The sequence below is a fragment of the Mus caroli genome, chromosome X (assembly GCF_900094665.2).
Source record: "Mus caroli chromosome X, CAROLI_EIJ_v1.1, whole genome shotgun sequence".
NCBI lineage: Eukaryota > Metazoa > Chordata > Mammalia > Rodentia > Muridae > Mus > Mus caroli.
The window spans coordinates 148,027,408-148,042,859 of record NC_034589.1 but is presented as its reverse complement, the minus strand read 5'-3'; the positions used below and the strand labels follow the sequence as shown (position 1 = coordinate 148,042,859).

Below are 15,452 nucleotides of genomic sequence, written 5' to 3'. Positions count from 1 at the left end.
AGAATGGGAATGGGTGGGTAGGGAAGTGGGGGGCGCTATGGGGGACTTTTGGGATAGCATTGGAAATGTAATTGAGGAAAATATGTAATAAAAATCAAAAAAAAAAAGAAAAAAAGTTTTCTCTATGATATGGTGATATGGTGATGGGTAGTTTTAAACTAAAATTTATGCTGAGATTATAAGTTAACAAAGAGCCATAAAACACACACACTGTTCAATCTTTTGTGTCTCTGTGTTACAGTACTTAATGTTCTACTTATAAATTCTTTATCTTTGTAGATCTTTCCCTCTAGTGGTTTGAGATTCTTTAGAGCAGGGATGGTGTTACTATTGCCACCATACTACCAGTGACAAGGTTAGCACATGGGAGGAACTGAAAGGGAGCAACGGTATGAGACTCAGCCAAAACTTTTCTGGGGTAGAACAATGGTTCAGCGAGGAAAAGCATTTGCGACACAAGCATGAGGATCTGGGTTCAGATACCCAGAACCTAAATAGAGCCAGATGAAGCAGCACATGTCTGTAATTCCAACATTCCTACAGCAAGAGAGGAGATGCAGACAGAAGATCCCCTGGAAGCTTGCAGGCCACTGAGCCTGCTATATGCAGCAGCAAACATGACACCCTGTTCAAACAAGGTAGAAGACAAGGACCAACACCTGAGATCATCTAACCTCCACATGTAGAATGAAATACGAACACTTATACTCACACACTCCAAAATAAAAGTAAAGTTCTCCTCTTTTTGTTTTTGACATAGGGGTTTCTCTCTGTAGTCCTGGCTGTCCTGGAGCTCACTCTATAGACCAGGCTGGCTTCAAACTCAGAAATCCGCCTGCCTCTGCCTCCCGAGTGCTGGGATTACAGGCGTGCGTCACCACCGCCCGGCTTAAAGATCTCCTCTTAAGCATTTAAGAATTCAGATTCTTTTTGAGGGCATTGAGAGTAGTCTTGTTCAATTTCCGTGTGAAAAGTGCATATGTAAATTTTACTATTTACTGATGTCTCGTTCAGTTAATATTTAATGAGTTTCTACTGTTAATTAAGATGCTAGATGCTGGGGATTATGGTGAAGAAAATGGACATGGTCCCTGTTTTGCTGTATGCTGTAAATTATCCTAACTTTTAATTTGTCTGGGATTATTTTTGTATCGTATGAATTTCTGAGACAATATCTCATACAGTAGCTCAGGCTGACCTGAACTCTTCAAACTTGAGGCAATCCTTCTGCCTCAGCCTCCCGAGGGCTGGGATTCCAGGTGTGAGCCACAGAACTTGGGGTGCACTTTAAATTATAAAACAAGGATTTCTTTCTAGGCTATTAATCTGATAGCAATACTGTCTGAATAAGTATTTTGCCAGATAAAAAGCTTTGACTTTTGAGGCACTGTCAAAAATTTAGACAAATATGCCTAAATGGGCATATTTGTGAAATGGAATACTAAATTAACTATCTTACCCTTAGGTGCTACAGTAAATAAAAGCATCTATAGTCATTAGTTTACCAAGCTTTATTTCTATGTTCAATGGCCATTTTCCTTATGACACTACAGAAACTACACATACAGGGACCACATGTCTCATCTATTTTCTTGTTCATCATTACACGAAAGAAACACACACACACACATACACACACACACGAGATTGAAAGAGAGAGAGATGATAATCAAATGACTACTAGTTTTATGACTATCTACTAGAATATGGGAACAAATGAAATCAATTATCTTAAAACTAGGGACTGGACAGATGGCTCATCAGTTAAGACCAGAAGCTGGTCTGAGGCCCTTGATTCAATTCCCAGCATCCAGTGGCATCTAACAACTATCTGTAACTCCAGTTCCAGGGCCTACATCCTCTTCTGGCCTTTGTAGTCATTGTATGATACACATGTGTGGGGCAATGGGCTACGCACAGACAGCCTGGTCTCCAGTCGAGCTGAGGTCTTGAACCCCAGTGGTACCCAATGGGTGGTAATTTTCACCTACATGGGACGGTAGGCGTTTGATCATGTCTCCTGGACCTCTGGCTCCTGTCGAAGTTACTGCCTCCACAGCCCCCACAGGAGAAGCATGTGGCTTACAGTCACATAGACGATGTCCCAAGCTTCTGGCCTTCTGGCTAGACTCCTCCCCAGTTACCTAGCAACAGCAAGATAACAAGGAGGTTGTTTGGCCCCTCCTTGCTCTTACTCTCTAAGCTTTTATTTCTCTTTCTCTAAGCTTTCACCTTTCTCTCTTTCTCTTTCCCTTCCCCCTTCTCTCCTCTTGGCCATGGCTGGTCTCTCTCGTTCTCTCCCTCTTCTCTTCTCTTTCTCCCTGCCTTTCTACAATAAAGCTCTAAAACCATAGACTGTCTCTGTTCATTAAGGCTAGGATTAAAGACACTCACCTGCGTGGGAACCACCCAGCTCCCCTCTTTCCCTCTGCCTTCTCTCCACTTATCTCTGGGGCCAAGTGCCGCTATTCTGTTCTCAGCAACTCTGTCATATCCAGCATGGGATGCGGGAGACTGAGAACCTGGTACTGGGGGCTGCTCCTTGTCCAACCCCCGCCATGTGGGGTCAGTGGCTTCACACAGCCAGATGTCCACCAGGGCCATGTGAAAAGTGTTCAGCAGTCCTCCCACGTCTGCCCGCCCAGAGCACCAGAACTCTGGCCAGACAAGGGCTCTCTCCCTCCCCTCTCTTCCCCTATACCCATAGCCCCACACACATGCAGGCAAAAATAATATTTTGTTTTTCAAGACAGGGTTTTTCTGTATAGCCCTGCTGGCTATCCTAGAACTCACTTTGTAGAGCAGGCTGGCCTCAAACTCAGAAATCTGCCTGCCTCTGCCTCCCAAGTGCTGGGATTAAAGGCGTGCGCCACTGTTTTGTTTGTTTGTTTGTTTGTTTTTTTTAGGCAAAACACCTATGTAAATAAAATAATAAAACTAAGCTTCATGGGGGGCTGGAGAGATAGCCCAGCAGGTAAGAGCACTGACTGCTCTTCTGAAGGTCTCGAATTCAAATCCCAGCAACCACATGGTGGCTCACAACCATCTGTAATGAGATCTGACACCCTCTTCTGGTGTGTCTGAAGACAGCTACAGTGTACTTATATAAAATAATAATAATAATAATAATAAATAAACCTTAAAAAAACCCCTAAGCTTCAAGGACTGAAGATGTAGTTCACCTGGCAGAATTCTTGCTCACCATACAGAGTGAAAACATGCCTGTAATCCCAACGCTCCAGAGGTCATCATGGCCATCCTCAGCTATATAATCAGCTCCATATTAGCCTGGGCTACATGAGACCCTGGCTCAAAAAATTACAAGTAGTTTTTTTTTTTAAAAAATACCCAAACACCACAAACTTACTGTACTATTGCATACATAAAATTCTCCTTTGCCCTAAGCCTCACATTTAGTAGGGTTGGCAAAGCTGGCCTTCTAGCGGTAGCATGCAATACAAAGTCATCTGTGTGCACCATCTACGTATCCTCCAAAGAGCACTGAATCAAGGCTCTGACTTCCCTCATCACTGACCCATTTAAGGAAGAGTGGCTCTTGTGTGAAAGAAAAACATTTCAAAAAGAACAAATGGAGAAAATATACATCACTATGTGTTTACCAGTATTCAGTATCAATAGGTTGTCAGTTTCATGAAAAATACAAAGAATGCTCTCACCAACTGCCAGGTAACAACAGCTTCAAGCAGAAAGAACAATATTTTATTTTCTTACAAATAAACATGTCACAAAAATTTGTCTGGGAATGTATATGTACTTTTAAGCGGAAGAAAGAAAACAAAGACGTTTTTGGACCTATAGACTGTGTTTACTATCCCATGGGTCCTATCTTACACATAGTAGATATGAAACACCTATCAACTGAACCAAAGATATGCTGTCTGTAAGATGTGTCTGCAAAGTGTCTAGTACCCTAGTAGTAAAGTACAATGTTCAAATATGCAGGTTTGTCTGTCAGATTTGAAAAGCCTTTAAAAATATAATATGCATAAGCTTGCCCTGAGGGAAAAGAAGATGGAATAGAGATTATAAAATCCTTACATTTTTTCCACAATAGCATTTGAAACTAGAAAAGAGCAAATGGTCATGGAAAAACCCAAGATACACATGACCCGGTGGAAAAGATGCACCTCTTTTTTAAGCTTCTTATATTGTATTACAAAATGGATGCCACATACAGGCCTTGATCTTCGGAAACTTCAGAAAACTTCAAGTTAGAAAGAAGCCAAAATGTCATCAGAGAAAGAAAAGCCAGTATAAAATTTGCTACTGTAAGGCCACTGTTTAAAAGTTCTTTCATGTACAGACACTAAATAATTCTGACACCTGTTCTTAAAACACAAAGCTTTCAACATATAAATGTTTACATGGAATTTAATTAAATCCTCTCAGTGAAACCATGCTGAGAGAAAGATGCATCAACAAAGAGTGCCCCTCAAATGCTTCTGCTCAGAGTTTTTGCAAAAGAGCTTGTAGTTAAATACAACTTTTGAAATTGAATACTGTAAAAAAGTTGCAGCATTCCACTACTGAAAAATAAAGATATTTTATCAAGAAAGTTACAGTATTAGTGTCAATTCCAATTCCTGACAAAAATGAGATGCTCAGTTAAGTCTTCATATAGGGTTGGCTCCACTTGCAACAATTCCAGGTTGTTTGTCCTTGGCAATACTGGGTATTCCTATCAAGAGAAAACAAGAGAAATATGGATTTCCATGGAAAAGTCAGTTTCCAACATCTGAACTAAAGTTTGTGCCATGGTGCAGTTCTCAAATTAATCTGTATAGTGCTAACTTGCAACTCACAATTTACACAAAGCTAATGTTTAACCCTGAAGATATCATTTAAACATAGAGCACATCAAAACAGCCAAAACCCAGTAAATAGGTAGGACAAGAAACCCCACTAGAGGGCACTTGTATTATTAGCACATGGAGAAAGCTGCAGTGTGCTCCTTGGGGGATTTTCAGGGAAAGAAAGCACTCTGGCCTCAAATTTTGCCTCTCTAGTCCCCAGCCTGACACAACAGAGACACCTGTGTACAAGCTAGCATATTATTCTTTCCATCACATCCATGACTTCTTATTCCAAAACTATATCAACTCTTGTAATGACTGATAATTGCAAAGAAAACTTTTGAAAAACTTTCCTCACTTTCAGATGGTTGTCAACAAAAGACATAAGGCTTCAATAAATATGAGAAAACACTCACAAGAACAGGAAGATTATGATAAAAGTAAAAGATGTGGGTTTTATATTGTGGTATGGTGCAAAACCACTAAATTACCAACTACAAACTTGATATAAAACTATACAAATATTAAAACTAAAAAATGGTAGAATGGCATGTATTTCAGAGACACTGAAAATAAAAATTTATGCAAATATATCCTTACCTTTTAACTAGGCTCTTACATTAAAACTGAAAGAAATGCAAAAGTGTATTTATTTTTAGCATTAATATTAGATTTTTTAATTGTTTAATTCCAAATAAAAACAATGCTGGTAGAAAAATCTTATTTCTTCTATCTTGCTTAACAAACACATGCACATACATTTTCAACGTCATTTATCTAAAACTGGTACATGAAAATAATCTGGTAGGTGGCATTGTATTTTATTATTAATTGCACAATATAAAACCATATAAGTGTATCTTCAAATAACAAGCCACCAACACATTGGTGAAATGAAAAGAAATTCTATGTACAGTAATTCTAAAAAAAAAAAAAAGTTCCACTGAAAATCTTATGGAAGCATGCAATTTTTGAATTACTTTCATCTTGACATAGTTTATCATCTCTCCAACTGATCTCCCACTCTTCCACTGATTTGAAAGATATTTTTAAGTGTAATACTGAACTGTTTTATCTATGTTTTTTTTTGTTTTTGTTTTTCAAAACAGGGTTTTCTCTGGGTAGACCTTACTGTCCTGGAACTAATTCATAGACCAGGTTGGCCTCTTACTCAGAGATCTCCCTGCCTCTGTTTCCCCAGTTCTACTGGGATTAAAGGTATCTGTTCCACCACTGCCCTCCTTATCTAGGTTTTCTTAACAACACAGGACCACTACAAATGCTGCCATGCTAGTCTTATTATGTCTCATTTTAATTCCCTGGGAGCCTGCTACCCACTTCTATCCAAACCTCTGCCTTCCCTTACTCTACACAAAGCCACGTGTTAGGATTGAATCTATTTCTTATCTTTTTACAATGGTTTGAGATTATAATGACATCATCTCTTCCCTTCTCTTTTTCTCTTTCCTCATTTTCTCCCATCTCCCCTTCCAAGCTCTCCCTTTTATTTTTACCATGCTCCTTCAAAGTCATGAGCTTCCTTTAATTACACAGCACCTTAGGTCACTAGAACACCCTACCAGTGGAGACAGGATCTTATTGTTCAGTACTGGTCACAAGCCACCCTGCGAAGCTTCCAGGGATTTTCACATCTCCCCTATCTTGGTGGATGCTAGGATTGCAGATGCACACTGCTTTTTCTGGATTTATGGAGACTGTGGGACTGAAATTCAGGTATGCACTTACACACTTACTGAGCCATCTGTACAGGCTCCTTGAATTTATTATTTTGTTTTACCTGGGGGAGGCACCCACAGCACGGAACACTGAATTCTGAGTGATGGTGTCAAGAAAGTGAACAAAGAATGGGGAATGTTGGCCTTTAATCCTAGTACTCTGGAGGTACAGCCACGTGGATTTGTGTGAATTTAAGGCAAGCCTGACATACATAGACCAGCCAGTACCATGTAGTACTTGTCTCAAGGCAAAAAAAAATTGGTTTTTGCCAGGTCATGATGGCACATTCCTTTAATCCTAACACTTGGCAAGCAGAGGCAAGCAAATCGATCTCTAGTGAGTTTCAGTCCAGTATCATCTATAATAGTGAGTTCCATGTTTGCCTGGTTTATATATTTAGATAGACACACACTCTCTTTGTCTCTCTTTCTCTCCTCTCTGTCTCTCTCTCTGTGTCTCTCTCTTTCTCTGTGTCTCTGTCTCTCTCCAAAGAAGGAGCTGGATCCTGTAGAACTACTTATGGGCAGTTGTTAGACACCATGTGGATGCTGAACATAAACCCAGGTACTCTGTAAGAGCAGCACATGCTTTTAACCTTTGAGCAATCTCTCCAGTCCCACTCGTATATCTTCTAACTGAAAATTAGTTATTGAGTATAGAAGTAAAAAGACTTGGGAAGTTGAAATAATTAATATACCCATATGGTAGAATATATGTTAATATACCCATACAGAATAATATGCTTACCTTTTTGAAAAATATATGAAGAAACTCAGTGTACATGTCATGATCCTAACACTTGGGTAGTTGAGGTTGGATGGTCATGAACTCAAGGCCAAACTGAACTATATAGTAGAATATTGCCTCAAAAATTTTTTTGAAAGTAGAAAAGAGAAAACACTCAAAAAACAAAAACCAGAGAAGCCAGAGTCTCCATGTCCAAAAGACTCCAGGTCCCAAGTGATGATGCACACGTAACATTTCCTTTTTATGTTGGTATGCTGCAACTCAGGCTTGACAGACACTTAGTAAATTCTTGCTGATTAATCTGATCTTGGTTCTTTCTCTTCTCTCTTTTTTTTTTTTCCAAGACAGGGTGTCTCTGTGTAGCCCTGACTGTCCTGGAACTCACTTTGTAGACCAGGCTGGCCTCAAACTCAGAAATCCACCCGCCTCTGCCTCTGCCTCTGCTGGGATTAAAGGCGTGCGCCACCACGCCCGGCTGGTTCTTTCTCTTTGTGCTGCACGACTTTGAACCTTTCTTGTAATCCCAAGGCCACAAATCCCAGTCTCTAATTTCTTTCCATATGTTATTTATGCCTTTTCTAGTTATGGTCAGTTTTTTTTATTTTCGCCATTTTATTTTTGTTGTACATATTTGCTTCAAATCAATGAATTTCTAAGTCAGGTTCAGGTAACTGAAAGGCCTTTATGAGGAGTTTATATTGTCTAGACCCAACATAGGATGCAAACACAGTCTGAAGTAAAGTAGGAAATAACATTTTTATAAAAGCAGGCTTAGAAACTGTAATCCAGTAATTGAGGATGTTTCCCCTCTGTGGGAGGGGACTTGATTCATACCTGGCAGCAAGGCCCCCATTGACGGGTATAGACAAAAGGATAGGGTCCAGACTACCCATAACCAAACCAACTAGTGCACCCTGTGTTGTGGTATAGGTTTCACAGTTCAAATCACCTGTACTCAAAGATAAACTTACAAGACTTTGGTAGAACAGGTTTGCTGTCAACAATGGGATCATAGCCATTGGTAAGGTAGAAGCTAATCGAGCTTGTGTCACATTCCTGATTCGCTATTAGGCTCCCCAGAGCAGCATAAGTCCAATATATGCTGATCCATATTTAAGCAGATTCCTGTCTGATTCTGGAAGTTGTTTAATTTTTCTGGATATGATACGATATTAAATCATCTTTGCTAGTACTTGGTTTATGACTTTCCATCTTGGACCACTCAGCGGAATGACCGCAGCTTATGGTCGCCTCCTCCAGCTGCCCGTGCTTGCCAAGGTCTTCCCGTACCCAAGTCTACTGCAACCTTTGTTAGGGTCGCCTGAGCTCCATCTCTGGCTCACACGTGACTCTACTGTCAGTTTTAATAGGCACATAGCATATGGGGACTGAAGGATGGATGGTTTTAAGGAACTGTGTGCCTTCCTGACCAAATGCATAAGTGCTTATGGGTTTTCAGTGGCTATCGTCTTACCACTTATATTTTTTTATTTCTTGAAATTAAAATATAATTGCCATCTTTTCCTCCTTTTGACCCTGTATTTACTAGGTCTGGGCCCTATTTTGACATATAATTAGATCATAAAGTTTTTTTTTGGGGGGGAGCAGGTTCTTACTCTGATCCTCCTAGAACTTACCATATATCCCCAAGCTTGCCTTGAATACATGACCTTTCATATTAGCCTGAGATTACACACCTGAGCCACCATAGCAGCTGTCCATCAAGCTTTCTAAAAACTTCCTGTGAGAAGCACAAGCTGTTATGAAAGATATCTGAGTGCTAGGACATTAAAAACAAGCCTTTTTCCAGGAAGTAATGAACATATGTCCCTCATCTTCCAGTTCAAATACAAAATTCAAGACTAGAGAAACCCATTATAAGTGAAGACAGTATTCCTTCCCCAGCTAAGAAATAGGGTCCTGGATCAGATTCGGTTGTTCTCAGATCACTTTCTCTTTGTTCCAAGATGGCCTGATCCCAGGATCTTGTCTGAAAGAAACCCTCTTTAGTCAGATTGATTTCCACTACTGGCCTTTTGTTCCTTTGTGGGAATTTCTCAAGTCCCCACCCTTGTCTCATCCAATCAGGTCCCTGCTATTATTTAAAGTAACCCAACTCACAAAGTGCATCTTGCTCAGTCCAATTTGAGGAGAAAATGGACGTAACTTTGATTCACATTGTGTGTATGTGTGTGTGTCTGTGCATGTGTGTCTATGTAAAAGCCCAGACTCCCAAATGGTACTCCAAATCGGGACCCTTCTGCTCCTCCTTGAGGAAGAAACATACTATGGAAACAAAGAGACCATTCAAAAAATGTGGCAGCAAAACTGGATTTCTAGCCAAAGAAGAGCCAAACTAAATTTATATCTATCTCTTACCCTTTACAAAAATCAGTTCAGTTTGGGCGTGGTGGTGCACACCTTTAATCTCAGCACTTGGGAGGCAGAGGCAGGCGGATTTCTGGGTTCGAGGCCAGTCTGGTCTGCAGAGTGAGTTCCAGGACAGCCAGGGCTACACAGAGAAACCCTATCTTGGGGAAAAAAAAAAAACAGTTCAGAACAGATCAAAGACCTACATTTATAACCTGAAATACTGAAAGCTTTTGAAGAAAACTCAGTGGTTACCCTTCAGGATATTGGAGTAGATAAGAACTTTTAAAATAAAACAGCAAGAGCACAGCATTAGCCCTAAAATCAAAATAATGTGACTACATGAAAACAAAGTTTCTGTATAGCAAGGAAAACAACAAGCAGAGCTAAGAGTGCACACAGAATGGGAGACAATTTTTACCAGCTATACTACAGACAACAGGCTAATACCCAGGATTCACAAATTGCAGAAATCCTAAGTCCATCTCTTATCCTGCAAATTTTCAACTTCCTTTTTCTTTAGAGGTAAGTAGTATCCATTTTCATACATAGCAAATTTTCATTATCCAAAACTCCGTTCACTGGCCACTAGATTGATTCCAATTCTTTGCTATTATGAATAAAGCAGTAAGAAACATGAGCATGTGTGTAAATATCTTTATGGTAGGATATGGAGTTCTCTGGGTATATGGCCAAGAATGAGAAAGCTGGACCATATGGTAGTTCTATTTTTAAGTTTCTGAGAAAACGGATTTCTATAGTGCCATATTAATGTACTCCTACAAATAGTAAATATGGATTTCCCTCTTTTTACAACCTCTCTAACATCCATTGTCAGATTTGTTGATGGCTACCATTTTGACTATGGTGAAACAATATCTCAAAGTGGTTTTAGTTTGCATCTCCCTGATGGCTAGGGACACTGAACACTTTTAAAAATAGTTATTGCTCACTTGTATGTGTAAAGAAATTGGATAAAATGGTTAAAGACCTAAAAATGAAAATGGAAACAATAAAGAAATCATAAGGGAGACAACCCTGGAGATAGAAAACCTTGGAAAGAGAACAGGAGTCATAGATGCAAGCATCACCAACAGAATACAAGAGATAAAAGAGAGAATCTCAGGTGTAGAAGATACCATAGAAGATATTGATACATCGGTCAAAGAAAATGCCAAGTGTAATAAAAAGTTCCTAACCTAAAACATCCAGGAAATTTGGGACACACGAAAAAAGACCAAACCTAAGAATAATAAAAATAAGAGGTGGTGAAGCTTTCCAGTTCAAAAGGTCAGAAAATGTCTTCAACAAAATCATAGAAGAAAATGTCCCTAACCTAAAAAAAGAGATGGCCATAAATATACAAGAAGCCTACAGAACACCAAATAGATTGGACCAGAAAAGAAAATTCTTCCCATCTCATAATAATCAAAACACTAAATGTACAGAACAAAGAAAGAATACTAAAAGCAGTAAGGGTAAAAGACCAAGTAACATATAAAGGCAGACCTATCAGAATTACACCAGACTTCTCAACAGAGACTCTAAAAGCCAGAAGATCCTGGACAGGTGTCATAGAGAGCCTAAGAGAACACAGATGCCAGCCCAGGCTACTATAGCCAACAAAACTCTCAATCACCATAGATGGAGAAACCAAGATATTCCATGAGAAAACCAAATTTAAACAACATATCTTTCTACTAATTCAGTTCTACAGAGGATACTAGAAGGAAGACTCCAACAAGGTATGCAACTACACCCAAGAAAACATGAGAAATGAATTATCTCAAAACAAACCCAAAAGAAGAGATCACACATACATATAATACCAGCATCACAATACAATAACAAGAACTAATAATCATTGGTCACTAATATGCCTCAACATCAATGGACTCAATTCCCCAATAAAAAGACACAGGCTAACAGACTGGATATGTAAGTAGGATCCATCACTCTGCCTCATACAAGAAATATACCTCAGCAACAAAGATAGACATGACCTCAGAGTAAAGGGCTAGAAAAAAAGTTTTCCAAGCAAACTCTCCCAATAAATAGTCAAACTTGGGGCTGAAACAAAGAGAACAATACAAAGAATCAACAAAACCAAGATCTGGTTTTTTGAGAAAATCAGAAAGATAGACAAACCCTTAGCCAAACTAAAAGGCTTAGAGACAGTATCCAAATTAACAAATCAGAAATGAAAAGGGAGACACAACAGAAACTGAGGAAATTTTTAAAAAATCATCAGATCTTACCACAAAAGCCAATAGTTGACAAAACTGGAAAATCTAGATAAAAAGGATGATTTTCTAGAGAGATACCATGTACCAAAGTTAAATCAAGATCAGGTAAACTATGTAAACAGTTCCCATAATCCCTAAGGAAATAGAAGCAGTCATCAAAAACCATCCAAAAAAAGGCCCAGGGCCAGATTATTTTAGTGCAGAATTCAATAAGATCTTTAAAAAAAAAAAAGAGCTAATACCAATACAACTAAAACTACTCCACAAAACAGAAACAGAAAGAACACTGCCAAACTCATTCTATGAAGCCACAGTTACCCTGATAACAAAACCAAAGGCTCAACAAAGAAAACTTCAGATTGATTTCTCTTATGAGTATCAATGCAAAAATGGTCAAAAATAAAATTCTCACAAATGAAATCCAAGAACATATCAAAACAATCATTTACCATGATCAAATAGGATTCATCCCAGGGATGCAGGGATGGTTCAATATATGAAAATCCATCGATATAATCCACTATATAAGCAAACTCTAAGGGAAAAAAAAAATCACATGATCATCTCATTAGATGCTAAAAAAGCCTTTGAAAAAAATCCAACACCCCTTCATGTTCTAAGTATTGGAGAGACCAGGTATTCAAGGCACATACCTAAACACAATAAAAGCAACATAAAGCAAACCATTAGCCAATATCACATTAAATGGAGAAAAACTTGCAACAATCCCACTAAAATCAGGGACAAGGCAGCCCATTCTCTCCCTACCTATTCAATACAGTACCTGAGGTTCTAGTCAGAGCAGTAAGACAACAAATGAGATCAAGGGGATACAAATTGGAAAGGAAGAAAGTCACTATTTGTAGATGATACCCAAAATTCCACCAGAGAAATTCTACAGCTGATAAACAACTTCAGCAAAGTGGCTGGATATAAAACTAACTCAAAGAAATTAGTAGCCCTCCTTTATACAAATGATAAATGGGTTGAGAGAGAAATTGGGGGAAAACGCCCATTGCAATAGCTATAAATAATATAAAATATCTTGCTGTAACTCTAACCAAGCAAACTAAAGTTCTATATGATAAGAACTTCAAATCCCTGTAGAAAGAAATCAAATAAGATATCAGAAGATGGAAAGATCTCCTATGCTCATGGATTGATTGGATTAACATAGTGAAAATGGCCATCTTACCAAAATCAATTTACAGATTCAATGCAATTCACATCAAAATTCCAACACAATTTTTTACAGACCTTTTAAGAGCAATTTTCTTTTTTTTAAAATTTTTATTAGATATTGTCTTCATTTACATTTCTTTGGGGGGGAGGGGTTTGAGACAGGGTTTCTCTGTATAGCCCTGGCTGTCCTGGAGCTCACTTTGTAGACTAGGCTGGCCTCTAACTCAGAAATTCACCTGTCTCTGCCTCCCAAGTGCCACCACCGCCCGCCTTTCATTTACATTTCAAATGCTATCCCCAAAGTCCCCTATAGTTTGCAAGACCAATGGGCCTCTCTTCTCAATGATGGCCGACTAGGCCATCTTCTGCTACATATGCAGCTAGAGACACAAGCTCTGGGGGTAGTGGTTAGTTCATATTGTTGTTCCACCTATAGGGTTGCAGACCCCTTCAGCTCCTTGGGTACGTGTAAGAGCAATTTTCACCTTCATAGGAAAACAAACAAACAAATAAACAAACAAAGATAGCCAAAACAACTCTGAGCAATAAAAGAACTCAATAAAAGAACTTCTGCAGGAATCACTATCCCTGAACTCAAACTGTACTTCAAAACAATAGTGATAAAAAACCACATGGTATTGGTACAGAGATAGACAGGTTGAACACTGGAATAGAATCAAAGACCTAGAAATAAACCCACAAACCTAACCTACAGACACTTGATTTTTGACAATAAAGCCAAAACTATCCAGTGGAAAAAGGAAAAGAATCTTCAACAAATGGTGCTGGTCTGACTGGCAGCATGCATGTACAAGAATGCAAATTGATCCATTCTTATTTCCCTGTACAAGCTCAAGTCCAAGTGGATCAAGGACCACAACATAAAGCAAGATACACTGAATCTAATAGAAGAGAAAGAGGGAAATAGCCTTGAATGCCTTGACACAGGAGAAAATTTCCTGAACAGAACACTCTTAGCTCAGGCTCTAAGATCAAAAAATGATAAATGGGACCTAATGAAACTGAAAATCTTCTGGAATGCAAATCTTCTGTCAATAGGACAAAATGGCAACCTACAGATTGGGAAAAGATCTTCATTAACCCTACATCCAAATATATAAAGAACTAATATCTAAAATATATAAAGGGCTAATATCTAAAATATATAAAAAAATTCAAGAAAACAGACTTCAAAAACCCACATAACCCAATTAAAAATAGGGTACAGAGCTAAACAGAGAATTCTCCAGAGGAATCTCGAACGGTCAAGAGGCACTTAAAGAAATGTTCAAAGTCCTTAGTGATCAGGGAAATGCAAATCAAAACAACCCTGAGATTCCACATTATAGCAATCAGAATGGCTAAGATCAAAAACTCAGGTGACAGCAAACGCTGGTAGGGATATGGAGAAAGGGGAACATCCCTCTATTGCTGGTGAGAGTGTAAACTTGTACAACCACTCTGAAATTCAATCTGGCAGTTCCTCAGAAAACTGTAAATAGTACTACCTCAAAGCCCAGATGTTCCATCATATCACAAGGACACATGCTCCACTATGTTCATAGCAGCTTTATTTGTAATAGCCAGAAGCTGGAAACAACCTAGATGTCACCCAACGGAAGAATGAATACAAAAATGTGGTTCATTTACACAATGGAATATTACTCAGCTATTAAAAACAAGGACGTCATGAATTTTGGAAGTAAGTGGATAGAACTGGAAAATACCATCCTGAGTGAGGTAATCCAGACCCAAAAGGACATGCATAGTATGTACTCATTAATAAGTGGATATTAGCCAAAAAGTTCAGAATACCCATGATACATCCCACAGGCTGTAAGAAATTAAACAAGAAGGCCCAAGTGAGGATGCTTAAATCCCACTTAGAGGGGGGAATAGAATAATCATAGGAGGCAGAGGAAAGGAGGAACCTGGGTAGGAGGATGAAGGGAGAGGGGAAAAGAGGGGCAGGAGCACATATGATGGGGGGAGATAGGAGAGAGGCCCAGGAGAATGAATGGAAATATTCATCTGCCAGGGTGGGCAGAGCCTCTAGAATGTTCCAGAGACCTCAGATGGGGGAGGCTCCTAGGATTCAATGTAGGTGACCTTAGCCAAAATGCCCAACTGTGGGGATATAAAACCTGAAGTGACCACCTCCAGTAGTTGGACAGGACCCCCAGTGGAGGGATGGAGACACTAACTTTACTGGTTAGTTTTGTGTCAACTTGACACAGCTGGAGTTATCACAGAGAAAGGACCTTCAGTTGAGGAAATGCCTCCATGAGATCCAACTGTAAGGCATTTTCTCAATTAGTGATCAAGGGGGAAAGGCCCCTTGTGGGTGGGACCATCC

General features: G+C 39.2%; 1 protein-coding gene and 1 pseudogene across 6 annotated transcripts in view; both read right to left on the bottom strand.

Moving 5' to 3' along the window:
* Nucleotides 1–3,681: 3,681 nt before the first annotated feature.
* The window catches only part of Bclaf3 (BCLAF1 and THRAP3 family member 3), a 60,863-nt gene continuing 49,092 nt past the window's right edge, over nt 3,682–15,452 (bottom strand). For 3 of the 6 annotated variants that reach the window (XR_003835725.1, XM_029473527.1, XM_029473528.1), the window contains exons 12-13: nt 5,415–5,440; nt 3,682–4,699 (exon numbers count right to left, since the gene is read on the bottom strand). Coding sequence is in view for 5 of the 6 variants with exons in the window: in XM_029473527.1 (XP_029329387.1) it covers nt 5,435–5,440 (6 nt within the window). In the remaining variant the exon portion in view is untranslated. The remainder of the gene's footprint in view (nt 4,700–5,414; nt 5,441–15,452) is intronic. The other 3 variants (XM_021153480.1, XM_029473526.1, XM_029473525.1) reach the window with 2 other exon arrangements.
* On the bottom strand, nt 7,801–8,762 carry LOC110286856 (annotated as a pseudogene).